The sequence below is a fragment of the Ptychodera flava genome, chromosome 16, assembly GCF_041260155.1.
Source record: "Ptychodera flava strain L36383 chromosome 16, AS_Pfla_20210202, whole genome shotgun sequence".
NCBI classification, from domain to species: Eukaryota; Metazoa; Hemichordata; class Enteropneusta; family Ptychoderidae; genus Ptychodera; species Ptychodera flava.
The window spans coordinates 19,266,532-19,282,218 of NC_091943.1; the positions used below are offsets into that span (position 1 = coordinate 19,266,532).

The 15,687-nt window shown below is 38.6% G+C and overlaps 2 protein-coding genes across 2 annotated transcripts; one reads left to right on the top strand and one right to left on the bottom strand.

The window, feature by feature from the left end:
* Positions 1-321: 321 nt before the first annotated feature.
* On the bottom strand, positions 322-5,858 carry LOC139114220 (torsin-2A-like). Its single transcript, XM_070675798.1, has 2 exons — positions 5,676-5,858; positions 322-4,717 (listed from the first exon to the last, which is right to left on the bottom strand). Exon 2 carries the CDS (start codon positions 3,630-3,632, stop codon positions 2,847-2,849), a length of 786 nt encoding a protein of 261 aa, XP_070531899.1. The 5' UTR covers positions 3,633-4,717; positions 5,676-5,858; the 3' UTR covers positions 322-2,846.
* Positions 5,859-10,559: 4,701 nt separating this feature from the next.
* Positions 10,560-15,638, top strand: LOC139114223 (G-protein-signaling modulator 2-like). The gene is made up of 3 exons (XM_070675801.1): positions 10,560-10,762; positions 14,069-14,246; positions 15,052-15,638. The coding sequence occupies exon 3, from the start codon at positions 15,054-15,056 to the stop codon at positions 15,636-15,638; it is 585 nt and encodes a 194-aa protein (XP_070531902.1). The 5' UTR covers positions 10,560-10,762; positions 14,069-14,246; positions 15,052-15,053.
* Positions 15,639-15,687: the final 49 nt, after the last annotated feature.

The window sequence follows — 15,687 nt, forward strand, 5'->3', positions numbered from 1 at the left end:
CTGTCACATGCACAGCTCTTGAACATGCTCTGGGAAGAAAAGCAAGAATGTGAGAATAATAACACTCAAAACTCATAAAAGATTGCCAAACCCTTGTTAATGCAAGAGCCATATGGAAATTGTCATTACAAAATCATGCACGCCTACTGCTTCTAATCCTATAGGTTGTGAGGATAGGGGCTGTCCACTGATTTTGTACAGGTGTACCCCGGACTGTGAAACTATGAAGCGCACACCATATGATTTCTGTTAAATCTTGGGTCAAAAGTGTGTAATTGTGGAGGGGGGGGAGGAACAAGCCAACAAAAGATACTTGTATGGTCTGATCAAAAGAACTTTATTGAAACAACATTTTTAACCAATTCAACTGAGGTACTGCTTGTACCGAACAACATGATCACTAGAGTAAGGTAAACCAGAGGGTTTCTTTTACAACCAATCTTTGTATAAGCCTGAATACCATGAAAGATTTCCAAAATAGCACCAAAATGATATACTTCATAACTCAAACGAATGAAATTTTTTGTTGGTGTAAGTTTTGCCATTATGGAAGACTATTACCAAGGTATTGTGTTTGATCAGTCAAACATGACTGTAGTTTTGTAACATTCAAAATTTTAATGGGATCTTGAATGTGACATGTAGCTGACCCTGTGAGATTGATCACATGCACAAATGGTCATGCTAGGTACATTGTTACATCTTCAACATGATTACACATAAATTGCTTACGTATGTTTGCACAAAATGTGCAATGATAACAAACAAAACCCAAACAATAGTCTAGCAGGGCAAGCAACCCCTTGATTCTTTAAGTTTACATGCCAGTGCTTCAGAATATTGTCTTTTCAAATGCATTGAGTGATGATAAAAGGAAACAAACTTTTTGGATACAAACTGAAAGTGTTTTTTTTGGAAGCGAGTGAATCTGTAGCTATGCACTCTGTCCTTAACAAAAACAACCCCCCTACGCTATACATTATAAATTTGATGATGCTGTCTGTGTCCAATATCTTCACTGTTACCTTGAAAAATACCTCTACGAGGGAAATACTGGTACTAACACCTGACCTGTGTATTGTAATCTCTGCAACGACATTGACAGTACTTGGCATTCTTATCAGTCCAATCCATGAAAACATTAACATCATGAAATATTTGTGACCTACATAACTTTTGGGTTCAACTCCTTATTGAGATGAAATACAAAATGTTTGTGTTGCTGTTACGTTCAAAGAGGAAATACAATAATAGTCTAAGCAAAACCGTGAAAGAGTAAGCAAAAACATACATATGGTCAAGAGAAATTCACAACCTATTATGGTGAAATGGAACTATATACACCATTTGTCTGACACGGCATTCACATAAGACCTGTACAGTGATTGCTAAGGTTTACACACTCCTCTTATTCGTTTTGCATTGTGGTTGCCAACTGTGATCATACTTTACGGTTAGGAAGTGTGATAAACGGAAAGCACAGAATTTGTTTTCACAACACCACTGGAGCAAACACCGGGTCTCATTGACCCTTTCACCACAATGGTTTGACCCAAACCCATTGTTATCAACAGTGATTGTTGACCTGTTTACTGGGAATGGGGTGAACAGGTTAGGCGAGCAACTCTTCAGACCCAGTAGTATTGAAATCTAGAACATCTACAGTAGCTTACACAATGCTTGCTGATAATTAAGAAATGACAAATGAAAAAACTTTTCAAGGTAAATGTATGTAAATGTAAATGAATTATTACAGAGATCATTGACCGGTAGTAAAGCCAGTTCATATTAATATTGACAGAAAGGTACTGGCACTTCTTCAATCCTCAGAATCTTTTTAAGGCTGTAATAACAGTAAATGTCTCTTGAAATAAATACAATTATGCTGAGAGAAGATATATATTAACAAAAAATATACAATCAATGCTGGATTTTGGTCAATTGGAATGAATCAGTTATCTGACTGATGAGTGTTCCTTTTTCAAAGTGAGCACATCAAAGTCTCTATTTGATATGAGTTTCACTATCTCACTGGCAGTTTTAAGATCTAACGCATCTCAGTAACAGATATTTGAACTTTCAAACTTTCACAATTCTGTTTGGCTTACCACTTGTGGGGGCTTATCTTGAAGCTCTTGCAGTAAGTAAAGTTTTCACTGGCTTAGTTTTGTGGAAAATCAGGAATTTTATTTTTTCCCATCAAGTTGAGATCACTCAGGGATGGCAGCCATTTTGAATCTGAAAAATTTAAACAATAATGTATCCCCTCCCGGGCCATAATGGACAAAAGCAAACTTTGAACGACATAATGTACAAGGCAAAGCTAAGACAAGGCGGAGCTGAGTAAATTATGGAGTGCAGAGTTTGCTTGAGTCCATTATGGCTGGGAGCGTACGTTATTGCTATTATTTTATAGGTTTGCCAATGCCAGTGAATTTGTAGATGTAGAAAACATCTTGGGCCACAATGCTGGATAGTCAGATACATTAGCAGCAATAATCTGAGGGTGTGACACAATAAATTCACTGGTATTGACAAAGCTATAAATGTAAACATTGGGTAATTTAGTTCTCTAGTACCAAAATTTGGATGGTGAATCCTGATTTATCTTCTTGCTAATGAAAGCGAATGGTTAAAAGTTTACTTGAGAAAAATTTTGAGTGAAAGTTTGTCTTTCATTTCCAAGGTGCAAACTGCCTTAATAAATGTACGAGTAATTTACCGTACATTATACGTTTTAAGAAAGTAAGTTACAGCTGATTTTTCTATACCCTATCACACTGGGATCAGTGGACAAGTCAGAACTTTCACAAAATGGGCTTTAACATATAAATAACACTTTCCATTTAACCCATGACAAGATCAACATGAGGTGAAACCTTCTTACACCCAGTGACGGAGAACAGTCCTAAATTTGAAGGGAAAAACTTTAACTGCTCAGTGATTTGGTCCACAATGGAACTAGTGACTTCATGGCGTTTCTGCTTCAGGTCCCGCTGGACACATTGCTTTACAGCATCCCGTGTGAGAGGTAGGAAAGGTATCTTATAGTCTATGACAGACTCTAGTTGGTGGTGACCCACAAGCGCCCTGTGACTGTCAAATTCATCATCACCCTCCATGTCAGGTTGCTGGAAATCCACTTGGCGGACAGCAGTATTGTGCAGGAAGTCAGTTATCTCCGATGCTGTCACAGACTCCAGTGATTGCCCTTGAAGTACATGATGAATCAAGAATCTGTTGATCTCTTGCCCAAAGAGGTTGCTCTCTAGAATGTAGATCCCCTTCCCAAATCCTACACCTTCAGCTGTGTCCTTGAACAGCACCACCAGTGTTGGAATTAAACCTAATGGGATGGCATCAGCTTCATCAAAGATAATAAGTATGACTTTGCAACGGTTGAGAGCAGTTGAATTGATGACTTGCATGAGCCTGGCACTGTACTGATCATGTCTGTCTTGAAGAGGAAAATCATAGGAGGAAACAAACCTGTGGGTACACTTTACAAGGTTTTGTTTCTTGAAGAGCTGTTCCATAAGGAGATCGGTGACAAAAGTTTTACCGGTTCCAATCCAGCCATGAAACGACAGAACCAGTGGATTTGGATCAGCATCAGAGGAAACATAGTCCATGATGATCTGAGGTAAACCTCTGAAACAATGTGCTGACCGAACACCATTTCCTGAAAATTCTCTTTCAGCCCGGGGTACTTAGATTCAAACTTCTGATGCTATAAACTGTGTTCTTCCTTGGAGTTTTGCTTGTAAATCAACATTGTAAGCGACATTGAGAGTTCCAAGCAGTAGGGTTACCACCACAGGGAAGAGCAACCAATAAATGAATCTTGAACACCTGTGACTTTGTTTCTCTTGAGACAAATCTTTCACAGAGTTTCCACACTTGTGGAGCTCTTCACGAACGTCTGTTGACGGTCCACTCTCCTTTTCTGCTTTTGTCTTTTCATAGATGTACTTCCTGTGAGACTACGGCCTGGATAAGACACTCTTGCACTCACAGAATAAACTGTTGGAGTTCGAACAGCATTCACAGACTGGCTTCTCTGGAAGCTAGGTCTCCATGAGGCATTCCCTGGTAACATCTCAGGCTTACTGTTTGCAGTTTCAACTCTACCGATTGAAAGGCTACGAGACAGGCTGTATCCACTGACAGACAGCTGCTCCCGGTTTGCCCTTGTGACAAATATACCTTCACTTTTGTTAAGTCTGGTCTCGCACTTGTCGAGATTGTGAGTCAAGGACATGCTTCTGTGCATTGAAGGTGGTTTATGCCTGGGCCCCGTATCCACACTATGGTAGGGTTCATTACCATAAGCTGTTGACGGACTTGGTTGGAACTTTTGGATACCATCTTGGTCTTTTCTACATGCAGGGTACTGAGAAACTGTGATGATGGTATCTCTTGTCTGAAACGCCTATCATCGATGTGTTTGTGTTGACCAAGGGCAGCTTTGGAATGCCTTTTTGACAAACCCTTTGACTGACGCACTGGTGTCAGAGGTACAACAGGTGGTGGCATTCGAAGCACTGGATATGCTGCTGTCTGTTTTACCCCTTACTGTGCTGGGTTTTGTTGTTGCATCGATCCAAAGTCTGTTCGTTTGAAGAGGACGCCTCTGCGTTGATAACTTTAATGCAGATGCCGCATTTTCAGCTGAAACAGTTTCTTCTGCCCCAGGAAAAGATTTACACAACAGAGGCTGTAGAGATGTAAAAAGGCACAAAAATTATACATTTGTGTAAAACGGATCATTCCAGGGAGACATTTAAACTGCTTTTTAAGGTAGAATGCACCTCTGCTCATTTTCAGGCTCTTGGAGCACGAAAACTTTTCAGTCTTAGTTCTTTGAAAATTGAATTTTTTTCCCAAAAATAGGTATCACTGTAACATCTGTATATTAAACATTATATAATTTGTTTCTTTAGTTTCAAATTTTGCTTGATGACCCTGAGTTTTATCCCTGATTTTGTAAAAATATTGTTGAAGATTTCATTGTGGAAAGTTGCAGCAAAAGTTGGAGTCTTGCATTTTTTGGCACAATTTAAGAAGTGAAACATTTAGCTAGTTTTATTGTTTTTCTTAAGTCTCATCGTCCTACCCCTCACCATGTGATATTCACTGTATTGCCCACAGGCTTTCGACTCAATGCAAGCCAACCGTCACTGTTGCAATAGAATTTGTTCTATTGCATCAGTGGCGGTTTGACGGTTTGCTTACATTGAGTCGAAAGCCTGTGATATTGCCTGTTGGAGAAACACGTAGAGTATGTATATATGATAAGTTAAATAAAAGGAAAGTACACATGTACTATGGAGGATATTTCGACTGGCAAGTTCATCGAAAATGGATGAAGGCGTTAAAATCATGGTTCAATAGCAGGTGAATGACCTGACATGAGACAACTTGTGTTCGAACACCAAGGCCAGGTGACCTGACACCTTGGGATGAAAATGAGACAGGTCCCACTCACAGTCTGTTGCAAAACCACATTTATTCTCAACTTACGGTTTTGAATTCAGAAGTTGATGTTGTGTGAACAACTACGGCGCAAAACGACAGTTTTCAGAGGAAGTTGCCGCAGACATGAAGAGTTCCTGTTTCAAATTGTTGTGATCCGACGTGCCAATGTTAAAATATGAAAAAAAACCCAAACTTACCGGACATTTTTTTCGCCTTTGCATTTCAGCCAAACCACCTGTTTAAATGTATTCTATTTTGTACGAAATGGACGTACACGACACTAGAAAAATTACGCCTGAAAGTGAAACTGGGGGGAACTTGACGAACAGCGCGCAGTATTGAAATTACGCGGTTTGCTGTGCATGCGCCGTAAGAAACATGGGGAGAGGGGGATGGCTGTCGAGGTCATTCAAAGGGCCATTTACCACCTAACTAACTAAAAAAAATTGTAATTTTGTAATTTGCTAACATACATTAAAAGTCGCCCACTTATGGAAACAAACGATTGAAAAATATTCATTTGTAACTAGATGATATTCAAATGTAACATCGTAGCTATTATAAACTTTAAAATCTACTCTGACTACAAATCCAGTTATTAAAAAGACCCTTTAAGCTAATGTAGTTTATATCGATGTAAACTAAACGCATGTTGCCAGGGAAGAGTGCATCGATATGCAAAGTACAGTGTTTGTAATGGCGGGTACGTTGTAATGGATTGTCGTTATCCGGAAAATCACCGGAATTGTACCACTTACTGAATACTGCAGGTGCTGACACAATGTAAGCAGTGACAAGAATACAACAGAGTCCTGGTTGATGTAAGTCAGTTAATTTCCAGCCGTCACTTTCTTCTATATCAAAGCAAGTTTGTGTAGTTGTTGTGAAGACGTGTGTCCATGATCATCATATTCATGTCACCCCAGTCAAGAGGTACCTCCGAGCTCCATGCCCTAAATTATCTACAGGCAACCTGACCCAGGATTGTAACGCTTACAAACATATTATTGTAAAATTTGCTCTTCATTTTATTTGCTCCAAACATTTGTAATTGTGCATCTCCGGAGTGCACCGTTGCTCTGTGGTTATGAATATGACGGTAGATACATTACACGTTCATTTACACAATTACATTGTACATGTACACTTTGCTATACATTGAATTACAGTTACACTATATTATTATTACCTTACCAACTTGACGGGTAAACATTTGAGAAGCATATGTAGTTTGAGGTGACTGAATATAATCAGGTGTCCCAGAAACGCTCCAGTGTGAAGGACTCACAACAAACAATTTTACAGAAAAATTCAAACAGACAGTACTTAACACATCAAACTTGAAAGAAATTATACACCAGCTGAATCTAAAGCAATTGAATATAATAGAGCACAATCAAATGTTGAAACACAACTGTAGTCTATTAAAGCATGGCAAAACGCAATTTTATAATAAATGTCAGCAGTAGAAAGGATGGCAAAGGGGACCTTGTAGAAATACAGTAGTGGCACAAAATCAGATCTGTCTGATTGGGGTCCAGACACTTAGCACCAAAACCAGTTCGCCCCACACAACTTCGTCCCAAAACCATTTCGCACCAAAACCACCTCGTCCCAAGTACTACCTCGTCCAACGCCACTTCGCCCCAAGTACCACCTCGTACTAAAACCACCTAGCTTACCGTATAGTTCCGTTAACTCGTCCTAAAACATTGATGTCACGATGTATCATAATGTTGTTTTTACCTGCAACTTGGCTACCACGAACCATTTATTCTTCCATGAAACCATACCATATATTAGATAAAAGAAACACACAAACTACTAAATGGTACATTTCAGGTGCCCTGCGCAGTACATTGCGATGTCATTTTCTCGAAATGTGTACAATTTCAAGATTTTAGTCCTGGGATGGTAGAAAGGTGATTAAAACTTCACTGGCAGTGGTTGGTTATTTTCAGCTTTTAACGGTTACCGATAAATTGGGGAATTAAGTCGTGTTTTTTTTTCGGGTCGCAATGGTTTTGGGCGACGTGATTTTTGGGGCGAAGAGGTTTTGGTACGAGGTTGTTTTGGTGCGAAGTGGTTTTGGTGCGAAATGGTATGGGACGAGATGGTATGGTGCGAAGTGGTTTTGGTGCGAAGTGTCTGGGAATCGTCTGATTCGTTTGTAAGTTCCTCAGCAAAATCCAAGAACAGTCTAGCTGCAGTACATGTAGTAGCTCGAGGTTTTGCCTGAGTATGCCGTCCGACCCAAATACCCAGGCAAAACCTTGAGCTACTGTACTGCAGCTGAGATCAGTCATACCATTTTGTGTGGAAGACTGTTGTATAAGAAATCATTCAATGATTGAAGCACGATTTGTCGGAGTGACTGTTGTACAAATGAATGATTGTCTCATTTTGTCTCTGTATAATCAGTCTATGCTATGATTTTATAAGGTTTTTTTGTGAAATTCAGTGCAGTGACCTTGTTATTCTGTATGAACAGGGACAGCAGATGCAACAAACTTGCCCGTAGTTGCCAGCTATATAAGTACCAACCATTGGTTACAGATAGTAGAAAAAGATGTGCGTACCTCACAGGGACTGTACTGGTATACTCTAGCGTGCAAATTCTTGTTCAGGGAGTAATAGGTGTGACAAAGTCACTCCCTCCAGAGTACCAGTATATTGTTGCTTGTCATGAAACTTATGCATTTACATTGGTTTTGGCCATTGTCAAAAGTTTATTAATGCGGCTATGGCCCCATTGCCTTTTCCCGAAAATATCAGCTTTGCAATTTAATATACAGGATAGAGTGAGAGAAGGTATAAAAGTTTAATGTTATGAACTGCTAATTGACTTGCTTGACCACAAATTTGACATTCTCAGGTATATAGGTAGAGTGCCCTCTAGAAACAAACGAACAAACAAGACTCAATCAACCATACCACAGTTAACTAGCTACACATGTATGCACTGACTAAGGAATAACTCTCGAAAAAAAATTCACATTCTTTTCTGAAAAGAGAGATTGCTCCTCATACCCTTTGTAGATGTAGCAGGATTTTGTAAAAAGTCTGTAATGCCCATTTAAATGTTAAAATTAAATGTATCGTTGCAGGTCCATTTGGTAATATGCACCTCCAAATTAAAAGACATAAATTTTGCTCAAACTATCTGGAATGGAACTTTAAACAACTCACTTTCAAAATCAAGGAAAAAAACAGGGGTCACCGTGCAAAATTTGGTACTTTTATAATAAACGGATATTTCCTTACACAATTCCACCATCCTGTGTTAACTCAGGGGGAAAAAATTCAGTTTATTTATGTCATGAGCAACAAAATGAACTACCACAAAATGTAGACCAAAACAGTATTGCAATAGTTTTTTAAGTCCAAATATCTATCCTTGATGTGCATTCTACCATAAAGTATGGTCAAACAGTTAGAAATGCTTGAAAGAAAGATATTATGATTAAAAGCAATTTTGCTGGTATGCTTCCAGTAACTGATGAGTATGTCATTCAAAGAAAAATCAGCAAAGTTGTGCTTATTCCTGAAATAGCACAGGGCCATAAGCATTGTCAGTCATAGCAAGAGTGTGAAAAAAACTAATAAATTTATGATTATGAATATTTTTGTCAAAAAAATTAAATATTTCTGTCATTATTGTATACTTACAGTCTTACGCAAGTACCCTACGCCACTCAAATCTTGAACGATGATCAGTTTCCGTGCCAATTCGTGCAGTTGTATTACAGACCATTAATAAATTTATGATTCTGAATATTCTTGATAAAAAGTAATATTTCTATCATTATTGTACTCTTACAAAAGTACCCTATATCACTCAAATCCTAAATGATATCAGTATTTATACCAAATTCACATACATGTAGTTGTACATGTACATGTAGCAGACCCTCAGAAATATGGTCAATATAGTTACACTGTGGCAGCATTGAAATGAAACTTGAACAGTAACTTGATGCGCGGTCACAAGTACTACTCTCTAAACAGTAAACGATAGGGAGGGAGCTGACTCTGACTGTCCAAGTAGTGCATGTGGCCTTCAAATAGCTCACTATTCCTTCCTTGTTGATTTCCAAAATTTCTACCACCTTAGAGCAAGTCGTTAGGTCAGGCATTGAGATGTCCAGGTGGGCTGTGCGACATGTAAAGCAGGGGCCATGGAGAAATGATGTGTCATTGAGTATTCAGGCCATTTTCAGAGCATTCCCAATCAACAGACAATCTAATTTGCATGGATTCGAAATTGGCTTGTCACAATTGCATGTTGTTGGTGAGGGGTGGATTGATCATTAGTATATTAGGTATGCTGACATCATTGACAGAAAGGCCAATAATCTTGGAAAACCCAAGTTTAGAGTTCTTGGAGATTGTCTATTGTCACATACAAGTTTTATAACATGTATGTGACATTCAAAGACATCAGCTGCACATTAGTCAATATGAATGAAAAAAGGATATTAACATTTTTTTTCCCCTGCACAGGAACCCCCAGTTTGCAAGATGAATCCTGCCTCCCCCTCTCCCCAGCACTGGCGGCTGTTGTCAATGGTCAGATACGGAGTGTCAGCATTGGCAGTTTGTACAGCATAGCTGAAGGCAGTGAACCAATCAGTGAAAATGATGAATACAAAGTGTAAGTTATTTTAAATTAATGATTTCTTTTTGAAAAAATATTAACAATCTTACAGTCTCTGTATTAGGCCCGTATGTCATAATACAAGTATCTTACAAGGAAAAAATATTCATGCATCAATTAGATGATCTTGCATTGGCACAAGATTGTCTCATCAGAAAATTTACTTGCTAGATTACAATTTCAATGGAAAACAAAAGGCTACCACACCTCCATAATCCTCTTACATACTAGAACAAAGCCATCCCAGGGATCGCTAGAAGTGCCTTTAACCAGTACCAGTGCTTTATCACACTGCTACACATATCATGAACATGAAGGGCCATGCAGCATACAGTGGTGGACACTAATTAAAGTCTGAACACCATATGTAAAAACCATTCCCATCATTTTCTTCGTTTCTGCATCTTGATATTTTCAGGTTCTAGATCTCCAAAGCAAAGGAGACTCAGCTTTCCAAGCCAAGGATTACATCGAAGCCATCAAATACTACAGTGAAGCACTGGAGATTGATGAACAGAAGCCAGAGGTGCTGAGTGCAAGGGCTGCAGTCTACCTGGAAGTTGGAAAGTATGACCTGGCACAGAAAGATGCGAACATCTGGTGAAGATCAACCCCCTCATACCTCAGGTAATTAGTCATACTCTGTACACTCCATACAATTGTTACTGTATGTCTAGTGTTGCAGCCAGGAATTTTAAACCAGGGGACCCCGTGTCCCACTTCTATTTATTTTTGGGGGATATTTTGCAAATTTTGCGTGAGTTGTCAATCAAATTTTATATTTTTTTATTATAAATAGTTTCACAAAACAAAATTCAAGCTACCGGTGTTCTGCCATCTATACTCATTGCCATCTACACTCTGTTTGACCTTTGATACATACACTGGCATGTCACTCCATTGTTATGCAAATAACTGCCAGTGTGAGTGTTGATGGCAGTGCAAGGTGCCATCTATGCTCTCTTGCCATCTATACTCCACTTTTATCAGTTTTATCAACAGAAAAAAATATCGTTTTCCGATGTTAAGAAATTGCAAAAAGGATATAAAATGTTTGATTTCATTGCAGAATCCGCTGCACTGTGCACACCTAAGCTCACCAATCTTCCAGATCCAATCTCTATGTACGAACTTCGCTAGGTGTACAGTGCATGGGTAGTGGCCCGGGTCCTGTAGCTATACTGGCGATTGGTTGATCCGTGATATTTTTATGTGAACTCACATTCTGAAGTTGGTAGTTTTTTGTGTTGTCAGTCATGTTTTCATTGTTTTTTTTTGTTGTTTTTTTTGTCTCCGTAATGTACTAATGCTTTAATATATTTCAGATCCATTTCTAACATTTTTTTCTTGCAAAACGCCCGTAGTTAATCTTGATTATTGAAAGCAATTGCCAACTGTACTCCAAGCATCCATTTACCAAAGTCGCTGACTGGCAGAATTTGTCAATGATTCCGTTAACTCACAGCAGTAATCATCTTTATTCACTGTCCCTCTGGTATATTAAAAATATGTCAGTGCAGCTTTTACAATGAAGCTCCGTATCAGAAATTCAGTTAGGAACCTATCATATACAGGTAGCAATCGAGTATACATGACAACAAAGTATAGACAGCAAAACAGTATAGATAGCAGTGGAGTATAAATGGCATGTACACATGCCATCTATACTCCTACCATCTATTCTTTGTACAACCAAATTTCTACCGGCCACACACTATACTTGCCCTCGATTTGTCGAGTCATTGTCAAACTTATTTCCAAAATTAATTAAATCCTCGTGAAATATAATGAACAAAGAAATAATGTACAGCCCCAAGAAGTCTCTTCTCGGTTTTTTTATTTTTATAAAGTTTAGAATCTATTGTGTACCTTTCAAAACCTCTCTCTTGTCATAGTAATGAATAGAAATGGAGTATAGATAGCAATTAAGTATATTTGTGGACAGCATTGGAGTAAAGATGGCAATGGAGTATAGATGGCAAGTGCACTTGCCATCAATACTCCTGCCATCTATACTCCATCCATTGCCATCTTTACTCCCTACTGGCCATAGACTATACTGGCCCTCGATTTGTTGAGTCACTGTCAAACATAATGTCTAAATAAATTCATGCCCTTGAGCAAGGCACTTTACTCCTCAGTGCTCCATTCATTGTGTACCTTTCAAACTTCTTTCTCGTCAAGGTTAAAAAATATAAAGAGCAATGGAGTAAAGATCGATAGCAATTGAGTATAGAAAGCAATTAAGTATAGATACAATGGAGTATAGATAGCAATGGAGTATGGATGACAACAAAGTATGGATGACAACAAACTATCAACAGCAATGGAGTATAGATGGTAATGGAGTATAGAAAGCAATTGAGTATAGAAAGCAATTAAGTATAGATAAATGGAGTATAGATAGTGATGGAGTATGGATGACAACAAAGTATCAACAGCAATGTAGTATAGATGGCAACGGAGTATAGATGGCAAGTGCACTTGCCATCAATACTCCTGCCATCTATACTCCATCCATTGCCATCTTTACTCCCTACTGGCCATAGACTATACTGGCCCTCGATTTGTTGAGTCACTGTCAAACATAATGTCTAAAATAAATTCATGCCCTTGAGCAAGGCACTTTACTCCTCAGTGCTCCATTCATTGTGTACCTTTCAAAACTTCTTTCTCGTCAAGGTTAAAAATATAAAGAGCAATGGAGTAAAGATCGATAGCAATTGAGTATAGAAAGCAATTAAGTATAGATAGCAATGGAGTATAGATAGCAATGGAGTATGGATGACAACAAAGTATGGATGACAACAAACTATCAACAGCAATGGAGTATAGATGGTAATGGAGTATAGAAAGCAATTGGTATTGATTAGAAAGCAATAAGTATAGATAGCAATGGAGTATAGTTAGTGATGGAGTATGGATGACAACAAAGTATCAACAGCAATGTAGTATAGATGGCAACGGAGTATAGATGGCAAGTGCACTTGCCATCAATACTCCTGCCATCTATACTCCACCCATTGCCATCTTTACTCCCTGCAACCGTTTCTTCTGGCCATAGACTATACAAGCCCTCGCTTTGTTGAGTCCGTTGTCATGGTTCTGCTTGGGCAAGTCAGCCTGTTGATCGTAAATTCAATTTGTAAAAGATGTTTTCCTCCCGATTTCCCTGAGCCGTGTCAAGGGCAGAGTATAGATTGAATGCGATATTTTATTGCATAACAATTGAGTGATATGCCAGTGTATGTGTCAAAGGTCAAATGGAGTGTAGATGGCAATGAGTATAGATGGCAGAACACCGGCTTTAGTAACAGCAATTGTAACAGCCTCGTATCTGCCTCCAATCAGAGCTCGGTTGAACTACAACCAGGTGCAGTGTTTTAGTTTTAATCCGTGGACTTATCAGGGATTTTACGGGTTGGTCAACATCGCGAAAGATAGGAATGGTTACTCCTTTTTCATTAACATCACTATCTTTCCGATGTTGACCAACCTCTGATAAGTCCACGGATTAGCATAATTAGTTGTGTTGACTAATTAATTACAGCATGTGTGTATGAGAGATATACGTCCTTGTAATGGGGTGTAAAATAAATAAAGAGTCACAGAGGCTAGGTTAGGTTATATAAACCATTTATTTTATTTATTCCGATCATTCAGAGAAGAAAGAAGAGAAATGGTAGAGAAAACAGTGTGAAAAACTCAGTAATACTTATTGGGTCGCCTGTGGTTTGAGTTGGTCCTTTGTAATCTAAGGTTAAAAAATCCATTTCTGAAACCAAAAATGTATTTATAAAATAATAAAATAAAGTGATCAAGAATGACAAAGCTACAAATAATTCAATATTATTATTCTCTCATTTCTGTAGCATGTAATACCGGTATTCACTGCATTTGTATAATGTCATCTTACTTTTTTGAAATTTTCAGGGTCACTACCTACTGGCAGTTAGCCTTGACCACCAGAGTTACTATGACAAAGCGATTACCTCATTCCTGAATGCCCTAGACCATGATGCCGAGCATGAGGAACAGTTGGTGGACAACATAACAGTGGTAGCATCCAATCTCTGCAGCTTTCCTGAAGATATCATCAAAGGATTTGAAGGTAAGAGCAGTGTTACGATAATACATGTATGACATCAAGGGGGGTCACTTTTTTGCCAATGAAAGTAGAATGTGTCTTGGGGACAGATATTCTTACTCTGAGCTCACACTTTTCAATTTTAGTCTGATCTACACTTATAGGGGCTCATTTTAGAGCTCTTTGAGTCAGAAATGTTTTTACAATTTTTTTTGAAAATTGCAAATTTCATTCTTCCTGGTATAATTACCATAGGGATGGAGGCCATTTTGAATTTCAAATATTGGTAAATCTTGGGTAATTTGTTTCTCTAGTAACAAAAGTTTCTGGCAACCTTTGATTTTATTCTTGATTTTGAAAGAGAATGGTTGAAATATTCTTTAGGAAAGTTTTGGCGAAAGTTTAAGTCTTTCACTTTTGAGGCGCATACTACAGTACCTTAAATACAATATTGGGACCCTAACTTAGTTTTGACCCATGGTTTTTGGTACTGGCACTTGTACATGTTTGTGTAGCCACAAACTGTGCACCCACAAATCTTAGTATACATGTATCGTTTAATCTTAGTTTTAATGAATGGGAACCACAATTGTTCACAATTTGGAAATTTTTGAAATTGGTTCGAATGAAAGAGAGACATTTTTGGGCTCAAAATGGTTTTTGCAGTTATGAGGCAGTTTGAATTGAAGAAAGAAAAACCAGATATTAATTTATTTATGAAATAACTCATGATAAGAATTGTTTTGAATTCAAGATTTAAATAACTAATCTACTACATAATACATGTTTTCGATGAAATAATTCATGTATTATTTGTCCTTTATTGCAGATATGAACCCATTGCAGAAATTAGTTGAGGTTGGTATGCAGCTACAGCAGGAAAACCACCACGACCTGTGCATAGAAGTCATGACAAGGGCCCTCAAGATCAGATCTGACAAAATCAAGTACATGATCAAAGCATTATTCACCTTGGGGAGTTCATACCTCACCTTGAAAGACCTTGCCAAGGCCAAGAACTACTTTGAGCAGTGCTTGAGCCTGGCCATGAGTCAAGAAGACTTGGAGTTCGAGTCGCAGTGCTATGTGAACCTGGCTAACGTGTACCTACTTGAAAACGAGATTCCACAGGCAATCGCTTACTACGAGAAGTTGCTGGCCATCGGCGATGACCTGAAGGAGAACAGCAAAGACGGAGACTACCCGGAATACTGGTCCATGGAACTGAGATGTGCCTTGCATCAGAATCTCAGCATCGCCTACAAGGAAATACGGAACTATCCCAGAGCCCTCCATCACACCTTAGCTCACCTTGACCTTGTACAGAGCAGCGAGGATGTGGAGACGTTGTTACCTTTGGCACACCACAATGCCGGCAAGTATTACGAAATGGTCAAAGACTATACATTGCTTTGAAACATCACGAGGTCTACCTCACGCTCGCGAAAGAGAAAAGAGACAAGGT